Genomic DNA, 23,827 nt, shown 5'->3' on the forward strand with positions numbered 1-23,827 from the left:
AGAAAGAAAATTGAAAATTACAATGCAGATGAAACTTAAAAAGGACTGTACTTGAAAAGTATGAGACAGAATAAAAGACAAAATTGTTGAGCATTGCAAAGGCTACAAAATAAAAAGCAAATTCAAAGACAATCTTTCCCAAGCTTAAGGGGGTGAGGTAAAAGAATTGATAGCAAAACCCAAGTGTAGGAATTCCATTGCAAAAATCATTGCGGTACTATCGGAGTTATGAAGAAAAGGTTGTAGCAGCAGAATTTATTTAATTCTTCCATGGGATATGAACATCATGGCATGGCCTACATATGTTGCTCATCTCTAAGTGCCCTTCACAAGGTGGTGTTGAACAGCCTTTATGGGATCATAGGACCTCTTCAGTACTATATGATGCTTCGGCCCATCAAGTGTAACTCCCTACACTCATCCCACTTTCCCACACTAAGCCCATAGTCTTGTTATGCCAATTTAAGTATTCGCTCAAGTGCTTTTTAAAAGTTGCCCTCCCAAGCAGTGCATTCCAGACCTCCATTATCCTCTACATGAAATAAAGTTTCCTCTAAACCTACTCTCTTTCAGTTTGTTATTTATGTTTTGACTAAAAGGAACAACTGCTTTCAATTCACCCTCTCATGCCCCTCATAATCTTATAAAATCACATAACACCAGGTTATAGTCCAATAGGTTTACTTGGAAGCACTAGCTTTTGAAGCGCTGGTTCTTCATGAGGTGGTTGTGCAGCAGAATCATAAGACACAAAATTTATAGCAACAGGATTGCAGTGTCATGGAATGTAAGATTAAATAAATTTAGGCTTAAGTCTTTAATCTTTTAGAATGATCATGTTAGTTTTGGTTTCTTCATATGTACTTTTGTTAAAGTTACATTCGCAAGATAGCTTTAACAATAGGTGCCATCTCAGCTCAGGTAGTGCATTGAAGGTGTGAGGTTAATGTCTGTCTGTGTCCCAATGTTAGGTCAAACTGATCTTATTTCTAAACTGGGATTTACAGAATTTTACATGGATTTATGCAGTTTTTGTACAAAATAAAATGTAATTCTGCAAGTACAAATTCATCCCACAAACTTATATGTGTGTGCATGCAGGGAAGACCAAGTGAGTGTGTGCATGTGGTTGTGAGTGTCTGCGAGAGTGTATGAATGCGTATGTAATAGGGTATACATCTGTGAGAGGGTGTGTGCGAGAGGGGCGCTGTATGTGTGAGCGTATGAGAGATTCTGTAATTCCCACTTTAGAAATAAGATCAGTTTGACCTAACATTGGGGCACAAATAGGCTTTAACCTCACACCTTCAGTGCATTACCTGAGCTGAGATGGCACCTATTATTAAAGCTATCTTGAGAATGTAATTTTTAAAAAGTTCTGGGATTTACATATGAAGGAACCGAAACTAACATGATCATTCTAAAAGATGAAAGACTTAAGCTAAATTTTTTTAATATTACATTCCATGACACTGCAATCCTGTTGCTGTAGATTCTGTGTCTTATGATTCTGCTGCACAATCACCTGATGAAGAAGCAGCATTTCAAAAGCTAGTGCTTCCAAGTAAACCTACCGGACTATAACCTTGCGTTGCGTGATTTTTAACTTTGTCCACTGCAGTTCAACACCAGCACCTCCAACTCATACTTATACACCTCTGTTACATTCCTCCTTCAATTTTTTCTGCTCTGAAGATAGATTAGATTCCCTACAGTGTGGAAACAGTCCCTTTGGCCCAACCAGTCCACACCAACCCTCCGAAGAGTAACCCACCCAGACCCATTTCCCTCTGACTAATACACCTAACACTATGGGCAATTTAGCATGGCCAATTCACCTGACCTGCATATCTTTGGACTGTGGGAGGAAACCAAAGCACCCGGAGGAAACCCACGCAGACACGTGGAGAATGTGCAAACTCCACACAGTCACCTCAGGCTGGAATTGAACCTGGGACCCTGCTGCTATGAGGCAGCAGTGCTAACCACTGAGCCACCGTGCCACCCCACATCTTTGACTTCCTCACCCACAGACTGCAATCTGTGAGAATAGGAAACAGCACCTCCTCTGTGGCAATTCTCAACACCAGTGCCCCGCATATTTAGGTCCTTACTATACTCCCTGTACACTCATGACTTTGTGCTCAAATTACTTCCTAACTCCATCTACAAGTTCGCTGACGACATCACCATTATAGGCCAGATCTTAAAAAATGTCGAGAAAGAATATAGGAAAGGGATACAGTGCATTATGGCATGGTGTAAAGATAACAATCTCTCCCTCAATGTCAGCAAAACAGAAGAAGTGGTCATTGATTTCAGGAAGAAAGACGTAACCTGATCTACATCAATGGTGCTGAGGTAGACATAGTTGACAGCTTCAAATTCCTAAGAGTGATGACTACTAACAATCCATCCTGGTCCACCCACTAATTGTCCACCATTAATGTGATGGTCAAGAAAGCACAACAATGCCTCTACTTCCTCAGGAGGCGAAGGAAATTCGGCATGTCTGCAAAGACTTTTACCAATATTTATAGATGCACCATAGTAAACATTCTATTTGTATGCATCATGCCTTGGTATGGCAACTGTTCTACTCAGGACCACAAGAAACTACAGCGAGTTGTGAACACAGCCCAATCTATCACGCAAGCCAACGTTCCAACCAAACACCCCTCCCACCTCGGTTATAATCTTTTCTAAACTCTTCTGTCAGGCAGAAGATATAAAAGCTTAAACACATGTACCAACAGATTCATAAACAGCTTCTTCCCTGCTGTTATTACACTTCTGAATGGACATCTCAAATTTTATGTTGATTTTGCTCTTTGTACATCTTCTCTGCAGCCATTACATTGTGTTCCTTGCTTTGTTCTATTACCCTTGCGCACTTTGTATAGTATGATCTGTCTATACTACACACAAAACAAAATTTTTCACTGTACTTGGGTACATAATAAATCAAATAACAATATGAGCTTATCCAGCCTCTCCTCATGGCTGAAATTCTCCATCCCAGGCAACATCCCAGTGGATCTCTTCTGCAACCTCTCCAGTTCAACCACATCCTTCGTATAGTATGGTGACAGTATTCCAACTGTGGTCTAACCAAAATTCGGAACAGCTCCAATATGACATCTTACAATCTATGCGTTATTAATAAAGGTAAGCATCCTTTGTTCCTTTTTAACTACATTATTAACCTGTCCTGCTGCCTGCAGGGGTCTGTGGACAACCACCCAAGAACCCCTCTGTTCCTCTGAGCTTCCTGGTGTCCTGCCTTTCATTGAATGCTCACTTGTCTTGAACCTTCTTCCTAAGTGCATCACCTCACACATTTATCAGGGTTAAATTCCATCTGCCACTGATCTGCCTATCTGCCATCGAACCAACCCTGTTCCTTTCTTCCTTACTGTTAACCATCAGGCCAATCTTCATATCATCCACAAATTTACTTATCACACCCCTACATTTTCTTTTACATCATGTATATGTGTTATGAACAATAAGTAATGATCTCTATGGTACGTTTCTGGAAATCAAATTGTGGAAATCGGTCTCTAACCAGTCACAAACAAACCTCATACAACCATCTTCTGTTTCCTACCACTAAGCCAGTTTTGGATCCATCCTGCCAAGTTCTCAGAATTCATATGCTTTTACCTTCTTTATTAGTCTCCCATGTAGGATCTTGTCAAAAGCTTTGCAGAAAATCCATAAAAGATACATCAACTGCACCACTCTCATCTATATACCTTATCACCATCCTCAGAAAAAGTAGTCAAATTTGTTAGGCATGATTCCCTCCCAAAAAGCCATGCAGACAATCCCTGATAAAACTTTGCCTCTTCAAGTGGAGATGAATTCTTTCCTTAAGAATTTTCTCTAATAATTTCCCTACCACTGATGTGAGATTCACTAGTCTGTAATTCCTTGGTTTATCTCTACCACCTTTCTTGAAAAGTAGAACCACATTAGCTATCTTCCAATCCTCTGGCACCTCTACTATGGCTAGACAGGAATTAAAAATTTGGGTCAGAATCTCTGTAATTTTCCTCCTTCTCCTCTCAAAACAACTCATCTGGACATAACGATTTGTCCATTTTTAAGCCCATCAAAACCTCCAATACCTCTTCACTTCCTATGTCAACCTGCTCAAGAACCTCACAGTCTCTCTTCCTGAATGCTGTACCTTATCCTCCTCCCAAGTGAAGACAGGGGTGAAGTATTTATTTAACACCCTGTCAATATTCTGCAATTCTACAGACAGGTTGTCCCCATGATCCCTAATGGGCCTGGCACTTTCTCTGGTTATCCTCTTCCCCTTAACATACTTGTAGAATATGTTGGGCTTTTCCCTAATTTAACTATTGATTCTTTTGCCTCCTCTTTGCTCTCCTAATTGTTTTCTTAAGCTTCCCCTGCATTTTCTATACTCCATTCCGGTCTTTGTTGATTTATTCCCTTTGCACTTGCTAAAAGCCTACCTATCTTGTCCAGAATATTGCTACATATTCATGTTTCTCTGGTTTGATGCTCATACTTTTCACCCTAAAGGGAACATGTTCGGCCTGTAGTCTCCCCATTCCCTTTTGAAAACCCCCACTGTTCTGTGTGGATTTTCCCACAAGTAGCAGTTCCAGGTCTACAGTGTACTAAAATAAGGTAGGATCTGGCCAATCTACTCTCCCCAATCTAAGGGCTTTTGCCTGAAACGTCGATTTCGAAGCTCCTTGGTTGCTGCCTGAACTGCTGGGCTCTTCCAGCACCACTAATCCAGAATCTCCCCAGTCTAAAACTATTTTTTGCAGACCATCTTTGAAATAACTCTTCAGAGATGGCATTCAATCACCAATGACTCTTTATTTAAAAATGCATAGCCTTTGAAAATAGCACTGCTTCTCACTGCGTCGGCATGTTATGTCAACCAAGTATCCCTGATTGGACCAGATTAACAGCCCCCATCAGGGAACTCATATTCTATGAGGTTCAGCTGGCTGACCTCATTACAATCACTAGATGAGTCAGCCTCAGTCCACGGACACAAGGTAGTCCAATTCCTTTGAGAGCCTCCTGAGATATTTTAAACACTGGGTCAGGTTCCTCCAACTTGGAATCTGACACAGGAGGCATGTAATTAATGAGAGCTTGTCTCTTGTGCTTGGAGCGCCTTGGTGAATGTTCTTCTCCCTGAGGCAGAAGGGCAAGGCAGCTACTGCCATCATGTCCATCTTTGATTCAGAAGACTCAACAATGTTTGATGGAGAGGGTGAATCAATGAGTTCCTGAATATTTCTGAAGGCTCTGAGGGGCAGGGCAAGTTTTGCTTCCCAGAGTCTGTGAGTTTGCAGCTTTCAAATGACCCACATGCTTATTCAGGACAGTTGCACCTATCCAAACTTTATAAGTCACTGGTTCTGTTTGTACATCAGTCATGACTCTTACCCATGTGGGACCATTTCATGATTCTTGCATCAAACTTTGTCTTTTATATCAAACAGTTTCTCTCACTTAGCAGAGTTTTGGGTTCGGCATTAGAGCTCCTGATGTCCTTTCCCAACCGTCCCGCACAGGTCCAGGAAGATTAGACTTAACCTGGTGTGGAGTCTTCTACCCATTAGCAATTCTGCTGGTGCTAAACCTGTAGTTGTAAGTGGGGTGGTCCTATAATCAAACAGGAAAACATGACAACTTGGTGTCTAGTGAGACTATTTGCTATTTCTTCAATCTAGCCTTCAAAATTTTGATAGCTCTTACCTGGTCAATAGATTTTGATAGCCTGGTCAATAGACTATGGGTGGTGTTTAACTGTCCCAATATGTCAAATCTCATCCAACGTTAAGAAGTAACTAAAGTACCTGCTGATAAACAATGACCTGTTATCTATGACCAATACCTTGGGGGCTCCACGTGTCACAAAAGATGTGCGCAATTTTCTATCATCGCTCAAGTGTTTGATGAATGGAGTGTATGTGCGTCTATTCACATCGAGTGCCACTGTTTAAGAAAGGTGGTAAGACAAGCCAGGGAACTAAAGACCAGTAAGCCTGACGTTGGTGGTGGGCAAGTTGTTGGAGGGAATCCTGAGGGACAGGATGTACATTTATTTGGAAAGGCAAGGACTGATTAGAGATAGTCAACATGGCTTTGTACATGGGAAATCTTATCTCACAAACTTGATTGAGTTTTTTGAAGAAGTAACAGAGGATTGATGAGGGCAGAGCTTTAAATGTGATCTAAATGGACTTCAGTAATATGTTTGACAAGGTTCCCCATGGGAAACTGGTTCATAAGGTTAGATCTCACGGAATACAGGGAGAACTAGCAATTTGGATATAGAACTAGCTCAAAAGTAGAAGACAGATGGTGGTGGTGGAGAGTTGTTTTTCAGAGTGGCCTGTGACCAGTGGAGTACCACAAGGATCGGTGCTGGGTCCACTACTTTTCATCATTTATATAAATGATTTGGATGTAAGCAAAAGGAGGTATAGTTAGTAAGTTTGCAGATGACACCAAAATTGGAGGTGTAGTGAACAGCGAAGAAGGTTACCTCAGATTACTACGGGATCCTAATCAGATGGGCCAATGAGCTGAGAAGTGGCAGATGGAGCTTAATTCAGATAAATGCAAGGTGCTGCATTTTGGGAAAGCAAATCTTAGCAGGATTTATACATTTAATGGTAAGGTCCTAGGGAGTATTGCTGAACAAAGTGATGTTGGATTGCAGGTTCATAGCTCCTTGAAAGTGTAGTCGCAAGTAGATAGGATAGTGAAGGTGGCTTTTGGTATGCTTTCCTTTATTGGTAGGAGTATTGAATACAGGAGTTGGGAGGTCATGTTGCGTCTGTACAGGACATTGGTTAGGCCACTGTTGGAATATGGATCAGTGGTGCTGGAAGAGCACAGCAATTCAGGCAGCATCCGAGGACAGGCAAAATCGACGTTTCGGGCAAAAGCCCTTCATCAGGAATAATGAAGGGCTTTTGCCCGAAACGTCGATTTTGCCTGTCCTCGGATGCTGCCTGAATTGCTGTGCTCTTCCAGCACCACTGATCCAGAATCTGGTTTCCAGCATCTGCAGTCATTGTTTTTACCACTGTTGGAATATTGCATGCAATTCTGGTCTCCTTTCATTCAGAAAGATGTTGTGAGACCTGAAAGGGTTCAGAAAAGATTTACAAGGATGTTGCCAGGGTTCGGAGGATTTGAGCTATAGTGAGAGGCTGAACAGGTTGGGGCTGTTTTCCCTGGAGCGTCGAAAGCTGAGGGGCATGGATAGGATAAATAGTCAAAGTCTTTTCCCTGGAATGGGGAGTCCAGAACTAGAGGGCATTGGTTTAGGGTGAGAGGGGAAAGATATAAAAGAGACCTAAGGGGCAACCTTTTCATGCAGAGAGTGGTACGTGTATGGAATGAGCTGTCAGAAGAAGTGGTGGAGGCTTGTACAATTGCAACATTTAAGAGGCATTTGGATGGGTATATGAATAGGAAGGGTTTGGAGGGATATGGGCCGGGTGCTGGCAGGTGGGACTAGATTGGGTTGGGATATCTGGTCGGCATGGACGGGTTGGATTGAAGGGTCTGTTTCCGTGCTGTACATCTCTATGACTCTATCTATAATGACCAAAAAAATTAAACCCATGAAAGATTTGCATAATCGACATGCAAGTTTATCCAGCCATTCCTCCAGATGTAGAGGAGCTGCTAATGGTAATTCTTGTCCTTGTTGACATTTTGGGCATTATCCCTCCAACATGACTATGTCAAAGTGTAAGCCTCATCACCAGACATAACTCTTTGCCAAATATTTCATTTTGGACATCTCTGGATGGTCCTGGTGGAGTTCAGCCAGTGTTTGATGGCAACCTTTGTTTGGGACTTTTCATTCTTGCTCCCCATAACAACACGCCATCCTCTACTGAGAGCTGGTCTCTCCATGTCCAAAAAGGTTTTAATTTTAGCTGTGAGCCAGCCCTTTGGTTTGCCCCATTAATACCAATTCTTTCAGTTTGGAAAGGAATGGATATTTCTGTGTCCACGATCTGATATTGTTAGCTGTGACTGGTATCATTTCCAGAAATGGGTGGTATATCTGCTAATGGAAGGCAGTACAATGCATCTGCATTTGCTACTTGACTTCCCAGACAATGTTCTAATTTGTAATTTTAAGCACTTAATATTAGAGCTCACTGCTGAATGTGGCCTGAAGCTATAGGCGGCACTGCCTTATCCTCTTTAAGCAGGTAGGGGCTTATGGTCGGTAATTCCCACAAATTTTCATCCATAAATGTACTGGTGGTACATTTTGACTCCAAATATGACAGTCAATCCTTTTTTTCCTATTTGGGCACATTTACACTCTGCATTAGCCAAAGTCCTGGATGTATACGCTATTGCATGCCCCTCTCCAGTGAGCCAGCTATGAGCTAATATCACCCCAGTGACATAGGGGAGGCATTGCACATCAATATCAAATCTTTCTTGGAATTATACTGTGCTAACACATTAAGGATGATAGTTATTTCTTTACTTCATTGACAGTTTGGGTCTGTCTCTGAAACCAATTCCAAGGCTGATCTTGTTTTTTGAGGTTGATGCAATGGTGCCAGATTGTGTATGAACTTTCCATCATAATTTGCCCAACCCAGAAAGCTCCTGGACAGACATGATGGCTAGGGCACCTTTGATCACCCTCTTTTCCAACAGATGTAACCTGGTCTTGCTGACCTTCTAGCTCAAGTCAGTCACTTTTTTGACGGCCGGGGGGAGGTTGAGTGGTCTGGAACACACATTTTTCCCTTCTTAGGTGCATGCTTGCCTTGGAAAAATGCCTTAGGACTGTATCTAAGTTCTTTAAATGTCCTTATTAGTTTTCCTTGTTATCAGGATATCATCCAGGTAAATGGCAATCTGAGGTACACCTTGCAATGTTCTCCATTGTACACTAGAAAATTGAACAGAGTGATGATATGCCAAATGGCAGTGTCATACATTGATACAAGCCCTTATAGGTATTAATTGTAGCATACTTCTGAGTATCCTAGTCCAAACGTAATTGTAATTAAGTACGGCTCATATTAAGCTTTGTGAAGGACAAACCTTGTGCCAGTTTTACACACAAATCATCAAGCTGAGAAAAACGGTTTGCTTTTTATTTTAAACCCCACAAAAGGTGAACTGACTCATCGGGTTTCAAAATTGGTTTGATTGGTACTGCTCATTCTGCGAATTGGATTGGTTTGATGATTGCTTCACTTTCCAGTCTTCTGAGTTCTGCTTCTACTTTTGCCCATAAGGCAACTAGCACTGGATGGTTCTTGCAGAATCACAGAATTGCTTCCTGTCAACATGCAAAGTTACCTAGGCTTCTCTGATAGTCCCTAGACCTTCCTGGAATTGATGAATAAAAGCGATAGCATCTCAGAACTAAATGAGACTTGGGGGTTGCAATATTCCTTAACTATATCAATCAATTCTTGAAAGGTTTTATTAACTAGTGTCTTAGGAAATGTCAGGCTCCTAATGACAGAAAAAGCTGCCATTGTCAGGAGAATTATTCATTATTTTTCTTCTGCCACAACGTTGATTGCCCAGAAACAATCACACATTCTTTCCACATACTGGGCCTAGTACTGGATAAGCAAGGTCGAACGAGTCAAGCTTCTTAAACAGAGACATGATGTAAAAATGTACTTACCCCCAACTTCAAAATGACTACTGTGAGTGAGTTTCTTCAGGATTAAACTTTATTTTCATTGCCACTGAGATAATATCCTTTATTTACAAATGTATAGCCTTTCATATTAGCAATGCCTCTCACTAATTCAGATGCTCAGGGTCTCAATATCCTTGACATTCATCCTTTTATGACAGCCAGGTCTCCCTGATTGTACCAGATTAACAGCGCCTATCAGGGAATTCAAATTCTGAGAGATTCAGCTGGTTCGCCTTGCTACCATTACTACAATGTTTTTCCTTTTCCATAACAAACTTAAATCATACTATGTTCTGGTCACTATCACTAAATGCTCCAGCAGTACCAACTTGAACACTGAGCCAGCTTTGTTCCCCAGAATTATAACCAACACTGCACCATCCTTCCTATCGGAAAGAGGTTGTGAAATTTGAAAGGGTTCAGAAAAGATTTCCAAGGATGTTGCCAGAGTTGGAGGATTTGAGCTACAGGGAGAGGCTGAACAGGCTGGGGCTGTTTTCCCTGGAGCGTCGGAGACTGAGGCGTGACCTTATAGAGGTTTACAAAATTATGAGGGGCATGGATAGGATAAATAGACAAAGTCTTTTCCCTGGGGTCGGGGAGTCCAGAACTAGAGGGCATAGGTTTAGGGTGAGAGGGGAAAGATATAAAAGAGACCTAAGGGGCAACTTTTTCCACACAGACGGTGGTACGTGTATGGAATGAGCTGCCAGAGGATGTGGTGGAGGCTGGTACAATTGCAACATTTAAGAGGCATTTGGATGGGCATATGAATAGGAAGGGTTTGGAGGGATATGGGCCGGGTGCTGGCAAGTGGGACTAGATTGGTTTGGGATATCTCGTCGGCATGGACGGGTTGGACCGAAGAGTCTGTTTCTATGCTGTACACCTCTATGACTCTATCTCCTGTTGAATCTTTATATGTTGACATCCATTTGCCCCCTCTAAACCTTTCACATTATGACTATCTTTGTTTAAAATGGGTGACCACTGGTTTTCAAATAATAGCCCTAGTTCTTGATGCTCACATAACAGGAACTGTCCTCTCCAAAACACTTTAGGATTTTAAATGTTTCAATCAAGTCACCTGTTACTCTTCTAAACTTCAGTGCGACAGCCTGGCCGATCTAATCTTCCCCTAAGACAACCTGCCCATTCCAGGTATTAGTCCAGCCAGGTATAAGACCATAAGAAATAGGAACAAGAGTAGGCCATTCAAGCCCTCGATCCAGCTCCACCATTCAGAAGGGTCATGGCTGATTTAACATTCCCCACCCACTTTAATGTATCTTCTGGAGTTTAGAAGATTAAGGGGAGATCTAATAGAAACTTACAAGATAATACATGGCTTGGAGAGGGTGGACGCTAGGAAATTGTTTCCGTTAGGTGAGGAGACTAGGACCTGTGGACACAGCCTTAGAATTAGAGGGGGTAAATTCAGAACAGAAATGCGGAGACATTTCTTCAGCCAGAGAGTGGTGGGCTTTTGGAATTCATTGTCACAGAGTGCAGTGGAGGCTGGGACGCTAAATGTCTTCAAGGCAGAAATTGATAAATTCTTGATGTCACAAGGAATTAAGGGCTATGGGGAGAATGCGGGTAAGTGGAGTTGAAATGCCCATCAGCCAGGATTGAATGGCGGAGTGGACTCGATGGGCCGAATGGCCTTACTTCCGCTCCTATGTCTTATGGTCTTATGGTCTCTATAACCATTGATTCCCCAATTGATCAAGCATCTATCTATCTCAGTCTTAAATATACAAAAGGACTCTCTATAGCAAGGAGTTTCAAAGGCTCACAATCCTCACAAATCCTTCCATGTTTCAGTCTTAAATTCATGGCTCAGACTAAACCCACTGGTCCTAGACTCTCCATTGAGGGGAATCATCCTCTCAGCATTATCCTATCAAGGCCCATAAGAATCTCATACTTTTCAATGAGATCTCCTCTCACCTTTAAACTCCAATGAGTAGACCACTCACCTGTGTAGCCTTTGCTCATAAGACAATCCCTCCATACCAGAATCATCCCAGTGAGCCTTATCTGAACTTTCTCCATTCATTTACATCCTTCCTTAAAGAAGTTGATTAGTCTTATCAATGCCTTGCAAAATTGAAACACAGCGTCCCTACTTATGAATTCAGTTTATCTATGACCAGATAAATATTAATATTCTATCAGCTTTCTTTGTTACTTTCTGTACCTAACAGAGATTAGATTCCCTACAGTGTGGAAACAGGTCCTTCGGCCCAACCAGTCCACATCGACCCTCCGAAGAGCAACCGACCCAGACCCATTTCCCTTAGACTAATGCATCTAATACTATGGGCAATTTAGTATGGCCAATTCACCTAACCTGCACATCTTTGGATTGTGGGAGGAAACCGGAGGAAACCCACGCAGACACGGGGAGAATGTGCAAACTCCACATAGTCAGTCACCCGAGACTGGAATTGAACCCAGGTCCCTGGTGCTGTGAGGCAGCAGTGCTAACCACTGAGCCACCATGCCGCCCTGAAAACTAATCTTTTGCGATTCGTGCCCAAGAACATCTACATCCTCCTGCATCTCAGAACTACAGATTTCTCACCATTAGATAATGATAATTCAGATAATAATTCTTCCTGCCAAAATGAACAATGTCACATTTTCCCATACTATACTACATTTGCCATAGCTTTGACAACTCAGTTAAACTATCAACACCTTTTTGTAACCTCCATGTCCTCTGGAGTTTATAATTTTCTTACTGGTAATTGTAATTTAAAAGGAAAAAAAAGAGTTCACTAGAGTTAAGAAGGAGTGGATCTCAAGCAGGAGCATATTGAAGGGCAGAATGGGCTCAAAAGGCCAAAATCATAGAATTCCTAGAGTCTGGGAGTAGACCATTCAGCCCATCAATTCTACACTGACCCTCCAAAGAGCATCCCACCCAGATCCACCCCACTCTATCCCTGCATTTTCCCATGGCTAATACATCCAGACTGCACATCATGGGCAGTTTAGCACGGCCAATCCACCTAACCTGTGCATCTTTGGACTGTGGGAGGAAATCAGAGCATCTGGAGGAAACCTACACAGGCATGGGGAGAATGTGCAAACTCCACACAGTCAGCTGAGGCTGGAATCAAATCTTGGTCTCTGCTGCTGTGAGGCACCACTGAGCCACAGTGCTGCCACAATGGGCTACTCCTGCTCCCATTTTCTACATTCTATGTTGTTTGTAACTTATTTTTCTCCTCACCTTCATTTAATTGGCAAATTTGCCAACCATACTTTCTGTAGTGCAGAGTGCATTATGCAGCACAGGAACAGGCACTTCAGCCCATCAGAACTGGGCTGACCATGATGCCATTCTAAATGAATTCCATCTGCCTGCACATGGTCCAAAGCCATGTACTCCCTGCCTGTTCATGTGTCTGTCTAAATGCCTCCTAAACTTTGCTAATGTATCTGCTTCTAACACTTCTCCTGGCAGCATGTTTCAGGCAATTATCACACTGTGTAAAATACTCGCCTGGCAAATCTCGTTTAAATTTTCTCACTCTCATCTAAATCCTATGCCCCCTACATTAACATTTCCACCTTGGGAAAAGGACTTCGACTATCAACTCCATCCATGCCTTTCATGGTTTTATCATTCTTCCAGTGAAGACAATCAAACTTTTTGTCTAAGCTCTCCTTATAGCTAATACATTCCAATCCAGGAAACATCCTGATAAACCTCTTTTGCATTTTCTCTAAAGCCTCCACATCCTTCATCTAGTGTGGTGACCAGCACAGTGCATAATATTCCTAATATGTACTGACTAAATTTTTATACAGTTGCAACATGACTTGTCAACTTTTACACTCAATATCCCAACTGATGAAGGCAAATATGCCACATGCCTTATGTACTTACACTGCCATTTTCAGGGAATTATGATCTTGCATCCCAAGATTCCTTTATATATCAACGTTCCAAAGAATCTTGCCATTTACCGCATACATTCCTCTTGCATTTGACCTCCCAAAATTCATCATCTCACACTTGTTCAAATTAAACTCCATCTGCCATTTCTCCTCCCAACTTTCCAACCGATCTATAACCTGGTGTCTCCTTTGACAACCTTCCTCACTTTCCACAGTTCCAACAATTTTCTTGCCATCTGTAAACTTACTAATCAGAATACCTCCATTTGCATCCAAGTAATTTTTAATATATATTACAAACAACAGAGAACCCAGCACTAATCCCTCTGGAATACTACTGGTCATAGACTTTCAGTCAAAAAATCACCCCTCTACAATTAGTGTCTGCCCTCTAAGACCAAGCCAATTTTGTATCCAACTTACCAACTCACTGTGGATCCCATGTGACTTAATCTTCTAGATTACCATGAGAAATGTTGACAAATACTTTAGAAAAGTCCTTGCAGACTACATCCATTGCTCTACCCTCATCAGCACTTCCTCAAAAAAAACTCAAATTGATTAAACAAGACCACACAAAGCCATGCTGATTATCCCTAATCAGTCCACTTTTTTTCCCAAACACAAGTAAATCTTGTCCCCAAGTATCTTCTCCAATAATTTCCTGACCATGATGTAAGGTTTACCAGTCTCTAATTTCCTGGATTATCCCTGCTGCCATTCTTAAACAAAGGAACATTATTATTTTCCAGGGTTCCGGGATCTCACCTGTGGATAAAGACAAAGATCCCTGCCAAGACCTCAGCAATCTTGTCCCTTGCCTCCTTCAGTAATCTGGGATAGATCCCATCAGGCCCTGGGGATGTATCTTCCTTAGTGTTTGTCAAGACACCCAATACCACCTCCTTCTTAATATTTACATGTCGCAAAATATCAACATGCCCCTCCCTAATCTTACCATCATCCATGTCCTTCTTGGTGAATACTGATGTGAAGTGTTCATTAAGGACCTCACCCACTTCCTCTGGCTTTATGCAAAAGATCCCACCTTTGTCATAAAGTGGACTTACCCTTTCGCAAGCTATCCTCTAGCTTCTAATATATATATATATAAAATGCCTGGGATTCTTCTTAATCTTAGTTGCCAAGGACACTTAATGGTCACTTTTAGCTCTCCTAATTTTTTGTTTAAGTTCTTTCCTGCTTACTTTATATTCCTCAAGGGCTATCTCTGATTTCAGTTCCTTAAATCTTGCATATGCTTCCTTTATCTTTTTGACAAAACTTGCAATATCTTTTCTCCTGCAGAGGTCCAAATTTTACCATTTTTATTTTTTATCCTCACAAGAACATGTTTGTTCTGAACTCTAAACAATTGGCCTTTAAAAGACTCCAATATGTTAAATACAGATTAAACATTAAATGGCTGCTGCCAATCTAATTTTTCCAGTTCCTGCCCAATAATTTTGGAATTAGCCTTCCCCCAATTTAACACTTTCACCCGAGGACCAGTCTTATTCTTATCCGTAACTTTTTAAACTTATGGATTATGATCATTGTTCCCAAAATACTAACCCACTGATCACCTGGCCAGGCTCTTTCCCAATATAAGGGCCAATACAACCCCATGGTTAGTTAGACTATCTACATATTGTTTCCAGAAACCTTCTTGGATGCACCAAACAAATTTTAAGTAATTTATATAAATTTTATGCATTTGTGGTCTAAGCACCAATCCCTGTGGCACAACAATCATTACATCTTGCCAACCTGAAAAAAATACATTTACATCTATTCTCTGCTTCCTGTCAACCAGCCAATCTTCTATCCTTGCAAATACACTACCCACTATGCATCGGCTTTTATTTTTCTCCAAAAACCTTTGATATAGCACTTCACCAAATGCTTTTATCTATAACTCCAAAAGATTGGTCAAATGTGATTTTCCTTTCACAAAAACTTGCTCACTCTGCCCGATTACCCTGAACTTATCCACAAGACCTGTTAAATCTTAGGCATAGAGATGAACAGCATGGAAACAGATCCTTCGGTCCAACTCATCAATGCTGACCAGATATTCTAACCTACTCTAGTCCCATTTGCCAGCAATTGGCCCATATCCCTCTAAACCCTTCCAATTCATATACCCATCCAGATACCTTTTAAATGTTGCAATTGTAATAGCCTCTACCACTTCCTCTGGCAGCTCATTCCATACATGTACCATCCTCGGAGTGAAAAAGTTGCCCCTTAGGTCACTTTTATATCTTTCCCCTCTCACCTTAAACCTATGCCCTCTAGTTTAGATTAGATTAGATTAGATTAAATTACTTACAGTGTGGAAACAGGCCCTTCGGCCCAACAAGTCCACACCGCCCCGCTGAAGCGCAACCCACCCATATCCCTACCTTTACCCCTTACCTAACACTACGGGCAATTTAGCATGGCCAATTCACCTGACCTGCACATCTTTGGACTGTGGGAGGAAACCGGAGCACCCGGAGGAAACCCACGCAGACACGGGGAGAATGTGCAAATGCCACACAATCATTCACCTGAGGCAGGAATTGAACCCGGGTCTCTGGCGCTGTGAGGCAGCAGTGCTAACCACTGTGCCACCGTGCCGCCCCCTGGGGTGAGGGAGTTCTGGACTCCCTCACCCCAGGGAAAAAGACTTTGTCTATTTATTCTATCCATGCCTCTCATGATTTTATAAACCTCTATAAGGTCACTCCTCAGCCTCCACGCTCCAGGAAAAACAGCCCTAGCCTATTCAACCTCTCCCTATAGCTCAAATCCTCCAACCCTGGCAACATCCTTGTCAATCTTTTCTGAACCCTTTCAAATTTCACATCATCCTTCCGATACGAAGGAGACCAGAATTATACGCAATATTCCAAAAGTGGCTGAACCAATATCCTGTACAGCCGCAAGATGACCTCCCAATTCCTATACTCAATGCTCTGACCAATAAAGAAAAGCATACACCTTCTTCACTATCTTATCTACCTATGACTTTACTTTCATAGAGCTATGAACCTGCACTCCAAGGTCTCTTGGTTCAGCAACATTCCTGAGGAACTTACCATTAAATGTATAAGTCCTGCTAAGATTTGCTTTCCCAAAATGCAGCACCTCACATTTATCTAAATTAAACTCCATCTGCCACTTCTCAGCCCATTGGCCCTTCTGATCAGGATCCCATTGTAATCTGAGGTAATCTTCTTCGCTGTTCACTACACCTCCAATTTTGGTGTCATCTGCAAATTTACTAACTGTACCTCCGATGTTCACATCCAAATCATTTATGTAGATGATGAAAAGTAGTGGACCCAGTGCCGATCCTGTGGTCACAGGCCTCCAATCTGCAAAACAACCCTCCACCACCACCATCTGTGTTCTACCTTCAAGCCAGTTCCATATCCAAATGGCTAGTTCTCCCTGTGTTCCATGTGATCTAACCTTGCTAAGCAGTCTCCCAGGTGGAACCTTATCGAACTGAAGACAATATAGATCACGTCCACCATTCTGTAGGCTGTTATCACAATTCAAAACATACTATACAAAGAAACTATCCTGAAAATATTCAATTTGCTCCTAGGCTAGGCTCCCTTGTCCGCCTGGCTTTTCCAGTTGATCTATAGATTAAAGTCTCCCATGTTTATCTTTCTGACAACCACTCATTATTTCTTCCTTTATACCCCACTTTACTATCTGGTTACTGTTAGAGTCTGTTCACCACTCCCACAAGGGATGTCTCGTCTTTATCACTTCTCATTTCTGTCTAAACTATTTCCATATCTTAGTTTCCAGAACTTAGCTCAACCATCTATAATGCTAATACCATCATTAACTAACATTACCATCCCTCCACCTACTTCTACGTTCCTGTCATTCATAAACATATGGGACTCTACAATATTCAAGTCTTAATCCATGTCATCCTGCAATGATGTCTCTGTAATGGTTATCAGATCATAATTACTACTTCCTATTTTTGCTGTCAGTTCATCTATTTTCTTTGGTTGCTACATGCATCAAATACAGAATCTTTAGTTATTATCCTTTTCCTCTCTTTGTAAGTTCTAGTCTTATTTGTTTACATTTAAGATGCATACTCTCTACTCCTTCCTGTTCCAGTCTATTTATAATTTTGGTAATAATACTTTTGTCTTTGGCCCTAACTCTACTGTTTGATTGACCACATACTCCCAAAGTTGATATCGTGCCCCCTCTATTCCATCTAAAATCCTTTCTACTTCCCTAGTTATGCAGTTGCCGAGAATACCAGACCCAGTACAGATCAAGTAGAAATTATTCCATCTGTACAGATACTAGCTTCCCAAGTGTGGGTGGCAATATCCCACAAATGGAAACCCATCTTTCCCACACCAGATTTTGAACCATGCATTCACATCTCTACTCTGATTTGTCTCATGTCAATTGCAAGTGGCTCAGATTATAATGCAGAGATTTTGACCTATGAGTTTCTGTTTCTTAATTTGGTATCTACCTCTGCATACTGGCAATGTGAAACCTCCTTAATTATCGATGTTGTTGGTACCTACATGGACCACAACGATTGGATTCTTGCTCTCCCACTGCAAGTTCCTCTCCAATCCCAAGAAGATGTCCAAAATGTTGGTACCAGACAGATAACACAACCATTTGGACTGTCACTCTGCTGCAGAGATCTTGTGGGCGGCACGGTGGCCCAGTGGTTAGCACTGCTGCCTCACAGCGCCTGTAGACCCGGGTTCAATTCCCGACTCAGGCGACTGACTGTGTGGAGTTTGCACGTTCTCCCCGTGTCTGCGTGGGTTTCCTCCGGGTGCTCCGGTTTCCTCCCACAGTCCAAAGATGTGCGGATCAGGTGAATTGGCCATGCTAAATTGCCCGTAGTGTTAGGTTAAAGGGGTATAGGTAGGGGTATGGGTGGGTTGCGCTTCGGCGGGTCGGTGTGGACTTGTTGGGCCGAAGGGCCTGTTTCCACACTGTAAGTAATCTAATCTAATCTAATGTCAATCTCCTTCACTGTACCATCCCCTACTGCCACTAAATTTCTGCTTACTTGCACATCTTGAGCAGCTTCCTAATTCATTCATCTTGCAGCCCTCACTCTCATCCAGAGATGTTGAAAAATCCTCAAACCTGTTGGACAACTGCAAAGACTAAAGAAGAGTCATACTGGACTCAAATAATTAACTCTGTTTCACTCTCCACAGATGCTGCCAGAGCTTCTGAGCTTTTCCAACAACTTTTGTTTTTGTTCTGGCATTCTCTGTCTCATATTTCCAGCGTCCACAGTATTTTGCCTTTATGCAAAGACTGAGGCTCCTGTATGCCTGCCCTCTATCTCCCTTTACCTGTTTCACTTACACTCACAGTCTTCTGTCCCTAAATACTGACCAAATCAGACAATCCAATCATAAGAGGTATGGTTTCTTCCTGGTACAAAGAATCCAGATAATTTTCTCCCTCCCTTTATGTCACAAGGTCTAGTTCAGCCTCAGCCTCATAAATTCTAATCCAAAGCTGCTCAAAACCTTTGCTGACATTTTTGCTCTAGACCATACTGATATCCATGAACTCCCACACCTATAGCTGTGACACATCACCTGTCTAGTGGTCTTCAGTATGTTCTAACAAACTACTTATTGTATTTAATTTAATTTTTAGTTTTGTTTTTTTTAAATTTTATATTACCTTACCACTAGCTGCTATAATATTTTGAAGTTTAGGGAAACAGAAGCTTACCAATTAACCAGCATCTTCTCCTGTAGCAGAGGAGGAAATCAATTCCTGGTGGCTGAAAAAGGTTTAGGTAAAAGCAATCAAACACCTCTTTCCCTTCCTCTCCTTCACACCCTGAAGCACTTAAATCCAGCATCCAATCAGCACTAATTTGACTGGTTTTATCTGTTCTAATGCAAAATGCCTGCCTGAGTTATAAAATGAAGATCCACTCTCAGCTGGTTGTAAATAAGTTGCTCTTTCACTGGAACCCTTGAAAGAACCCTGCTTAAGGCTAGTAGATACCACCTCTAAACTGTATATTTCAGTTCAATGTACAAGGTAAATTAGATTTGTACAAAATAAAATTTAGACTTTTTAATCCCAACAACTACACATATTCAGTCCTAGCACCAGGTGGTAAATTTGGTTGCTTGGTTTACAGTTCCCTGTACGGATCATAATGCATTATAAAACTTAAATTTTTTTGTCACTTTTATGCTAAGATATGTATCACTTCAGGTTACAATTCATAACATTTCAACATCAGTCACTTACGATAATCGATGGGATGACTCTAGAGCCTTATGTACAAAAGAAGTTTCTTCTTTTTTTATATCCCTTGTCTTAGGTTTTGGTGGTGGTTTCTTTCTTTCAAACTTATTCTTGTCCTGATATTCACTAAACTTTTCAGTCTGGTCAAGTTCCTCATTAGTAGGTACTTCTGCTTTCTGGGTCTTTCGAGTAGGTGTGGATTTTTTTTGCAGTACAAAATTCTAAAAAGAATTTGAAAAATTATGAGGTTGAAAGGAAATTCCTGATAATACAACAGTAATTTACATTTATATAATGACAATTCTAACATTAAGCAAATATTTAAATGCACCATTTATAAAGTGCGCTGGAGTAATACATGAAGGCTACTGAGATATCATACTCCAAATCTGCAATCTCTACCACTTCAAAAGCAAGGGCAGCAAATGCAAATGACATCACCACCTGCGAGTGTCCCTGCAAGCCATGTACGATCTTAACTTGGAATAATGGAATCATTGCTACATAGTATCTGGTTGAAACTCCTGGGACTACCTTCTCAACAGCGCCATGGCTGGCCTTTAATCCAAAGGACTGCAGTAGTTCAAGAAGGCAGTTTACCGTTACCTTCTCCACACAATTAGGAAAGGGCAATAAATGCTGGACTAGCTGGTGATAACTGCATCCCATGAACAAAACACCTGAAGTTCTTTGTAGAATCAAATAAGTCTTACACTGGACACATTTTACATATGCATTTCATTGTTTGGCTTGAACTTAAGTATTGAGCTAAATCTCACAATTTCTAACTAATTGTCAGTTTTATTGAATTTCTTTGAGGGTTTCTTGCTGTGAGACCCAGTGATGTCACTCACCAAATTGCCTCATACTACCTACCTCATTAACTACCTATCCCACCAATAAATCACTTCTTTTCCAATTCCAGTGCCAACCTATGATATGCCATTCCAGAAGAATTTGACATTCATAAGACATGCTCTGAAAAACCAGCATCCCTAATGTGTGCACCATATTTAAAAGCTCACTGTTCACCCTGTTGAGAACTAGCATTCTACAATAGGCTGGACAGTGCCCAGATGAGTGGAGGGATGCCCGACATCAGGCTCCTGATTAACTACAAGGAGAGAATCCTGTCTCTTACAAGAGAAGACCTGTCTGCCAAGACATCCATGTCCCAACAAATAAGTACCATTCTTCACTCCAGTGCAACTCTAAAATTAAATCTACTGTCTATGTCAGACATTGCACACCACTTCTAAACATTGCCGGAATGTCTTTTCTCCCTTGTATCTTGCAAGTACCAGCAGGATGTCCACAGTACTAGCAGAGGAATAGTTTGTTTTACCTTCCTGATCTCCGAGGAAGGTAATTGTGAGGCCTCAAAAGAAAGAAACAGCAGAGCTGCATCCTTCCACCACCACACAAGTTTAGATACTGATACCTTGTTGGGAAACTTACATTGAGAAAGTTTGGGAAGACAAGCTAGTGAGACATTTCTGTGACAGTTCCCCAGCAGGCTGAAGAAGAAATGCACAAGGCTATTGGAACTCAGGAGGACTGCTGGCATCAGCTCAACTCCAGGCAGGAGAAGATCCTGTGATGTTGACAATCAGTGACTTTGTCCACATGCAAAGGTAGGAACAGAAGTGTCAGATAGGTATATGGGAGGCAATTGCCTTCATAGCATAGACATTTTTGATGTGCAGCCATGCCACGGGGACCCAGATGCCTCAATGGCATTATATGGCTGCCTTCATAGACAGGCTGCCATAGAGAGCTAGGCATAGCAATCATAGGTCTGCTAGAGAGGCATATTAGTTTGCGCACCAGTGCTCCAGCCACTGATCCTCATGACTAAAGGCATGGGAACAGGGGGGCGGTCAAGGTTCTCCTTCCTCACAAGGAGACAGCGTGATGCCAGAAGGCATCCACCCAGAGAAGAAACAACAGTCAGGCCCCTCAAGACACCCCAGATGTTGCTGGGAACTCCACCTCCACATTGCCTACCTCCCTTCCAGTCTTGAAAGTTCAAGCCAAGAAGGGTCCACCTTTCACTGGTTACACACTCACCATGACTAGGCCATCTAGACACAAATGCCCCTGGAGTTGCCTGACCAAACCGCTGAGGGCAATGGGCTCTACTGCCAAGCAGGCTACCTCCAACTCAGTTGCAGAACCCGGGACAACACTGAGAACTAGTGGGAGGAAATAACAGTACACTTTACATAAAGTATCAAATTTACATAAATCTTCTGGGTTTTGTAATACATTTGTGTGTTTGAGTCAAAATGTAACCATAACTGTAACTATGCCAGCATGTTAATTAACTGCACGACCATACAGGACGTATCATGAATCTATGACAGTGCTCAGAACCCACTATAGCATTTGGAAACACAATGAATAAAGTGTATCAAATAGAACAATGGGTTCTGCTGGCACTATTAGCCCATATAGTCAAACATTGTTATTCTTTTCCTGGCCTCATTGTGCAGAAGTGGTGATGTGAATGAAGTGGTCAGCAATGTGTGGGACAGGGGACACAATGCACAGGGAATCAATGCATTAGGATTGCCAGGGATTAGGAACCCCACAGGTCTGTTTCCTGTATAGTGCATGGGTCTGCCTCTTGTATTTTTGTCCTCTAAAGTGCCTTACATTATTGGGTTTTGCAGTCCTTTCCATCACAGGACAAGACGTCTGTCCCACTCACTCCAGGTATGTTGCAGCTATACAAACGTTCTTTCCCATTGCAAGATTTGATTTTCAATATGATGGAAGGTGACAGGAAGCACTTTTTGGTCAGTAGTTTTTAGCTTCTACCTCTTCATGTCAAGAACAATCAAATTTCTTACTTGATAGCCCTTCCCATGAATCCCAATAGACCTTTAACCTCTTTAGGTTCCTACCAAATGATTAACATGAACCTGCAACTACCCACCTTACCCAAGCAGGCTCTGGCATATAAGCTAACCATGCCCGACAAACTGACCAGGGTTTATGCCAATGAGTGAACTAACCAGACAGCTCCAGACAAAAAGTAACCCTGAATTATGCCTGTACATTTAGCTAAGCTCCCCTTCCACCCTGGAATGGCTACCATGGAGCCATAGAACTGTCCATGACCAATTCCCTATATTGCAAGAAGAACAGAACTTCTGGCCAAGAACCCCCTAGAGGACATCTGACCTTACAGCCAGTCCCATGAATTGGTACTTAAGTTTGTCACTATGTTAGGACCCCTGAGTGACAGGTGTATCCATGAACTTCTACAAGGGCTACTAGGACTTTGAGAGATAGCTGTTTGCTTGTTGCACCTGCAGTCTATTTATCATGTAAACTGCTAATATATTGTATAGGTGTGAGATAGACATAGCACATTGCTGTACACCAAAATGTATGCTGCCATTACTGAGAATTGCTGACAAGCAATGCAAGTTTGTGTGACTGCTCTAATAGCCATTGCAAGGCAAAGCAAGGCAAGGCACAGTTGCCTCAAGCATGAAGGTAGGCACTAACTGAATGAGCACTAAGAAAACAAGTAAGCAGCCCTGAAATGTAGCCTGGTCCAATCATGAGGTGGGTGCGTGTCCCTGTGTGCAAAGTGTCATTGCATCAGCATTTCATTGTTAGTTGCTGGTGTGCCTTGCAATGTAAGACTGTGCTTCCCAAGTATCCAAAAGCAAATAAAAATGTAGAACTTAATGGCTTGGCAAATGTCTGTGGATGAAAGGTGAGACAATTAATGCCCATGGATTATGCCCTAGATGCTGTTGTATAGTGAGCAACATAGAGCCTCTTCACAACCAGTAACTCGTCATCAGTTATTCAACCTGATTTACATGTTCAGAATTCTCAACATTGAATTCATTCATCACAGGTGATACAATGGGAAGCTTCATATTA

The 23,827-nt window shown here is 41.8% G+C and overlaps 1 protein-coding gene across 2 annotated transcripts in view; it reads right to left on the reverse strand.

The window, feature by feature from the left end:
* odad2 (outer dynein arm docking complex subunit 2) overlaps window positions 1-23,827 on the reverse strand; it is a 384,917-nt gene that overhangs the window by 247,108 nt on the left and 113,982 nt on the right. For both annotated transcript variants that reach the window (XM_043690488.2, XM_043690489.2), the window contains exon 8: window positions 19,925-20,142. In XM_043690488.2, the coding sequence (XP_043546423.2) occupies window positions 19,925-20,142 (218 nt within the window). The remainder of the gene's footprint in view (window positions 1-19,924; window positions 20,143-23,827) is intronic.

Source organism: Chiloscyllium plagiosum, unplaced genomic scaffold (assembly GCF_037043375.1).
Source record: "Chiloscyllium plagiosum isolate Xiang-an unplaced genomic scaffold, Cpla_swu_hap1 HiC_scaffold_5, whole genome shotgun sequence".
NCBI classification, from domain to species: domain Eukaryota; kingdom Metazoa; phylum Chordata; class Chondrichthyes; order Orectolobiformes; family Hemiscylliidae; genus Chiloscyllium; species Chiloscyllium plagiosum.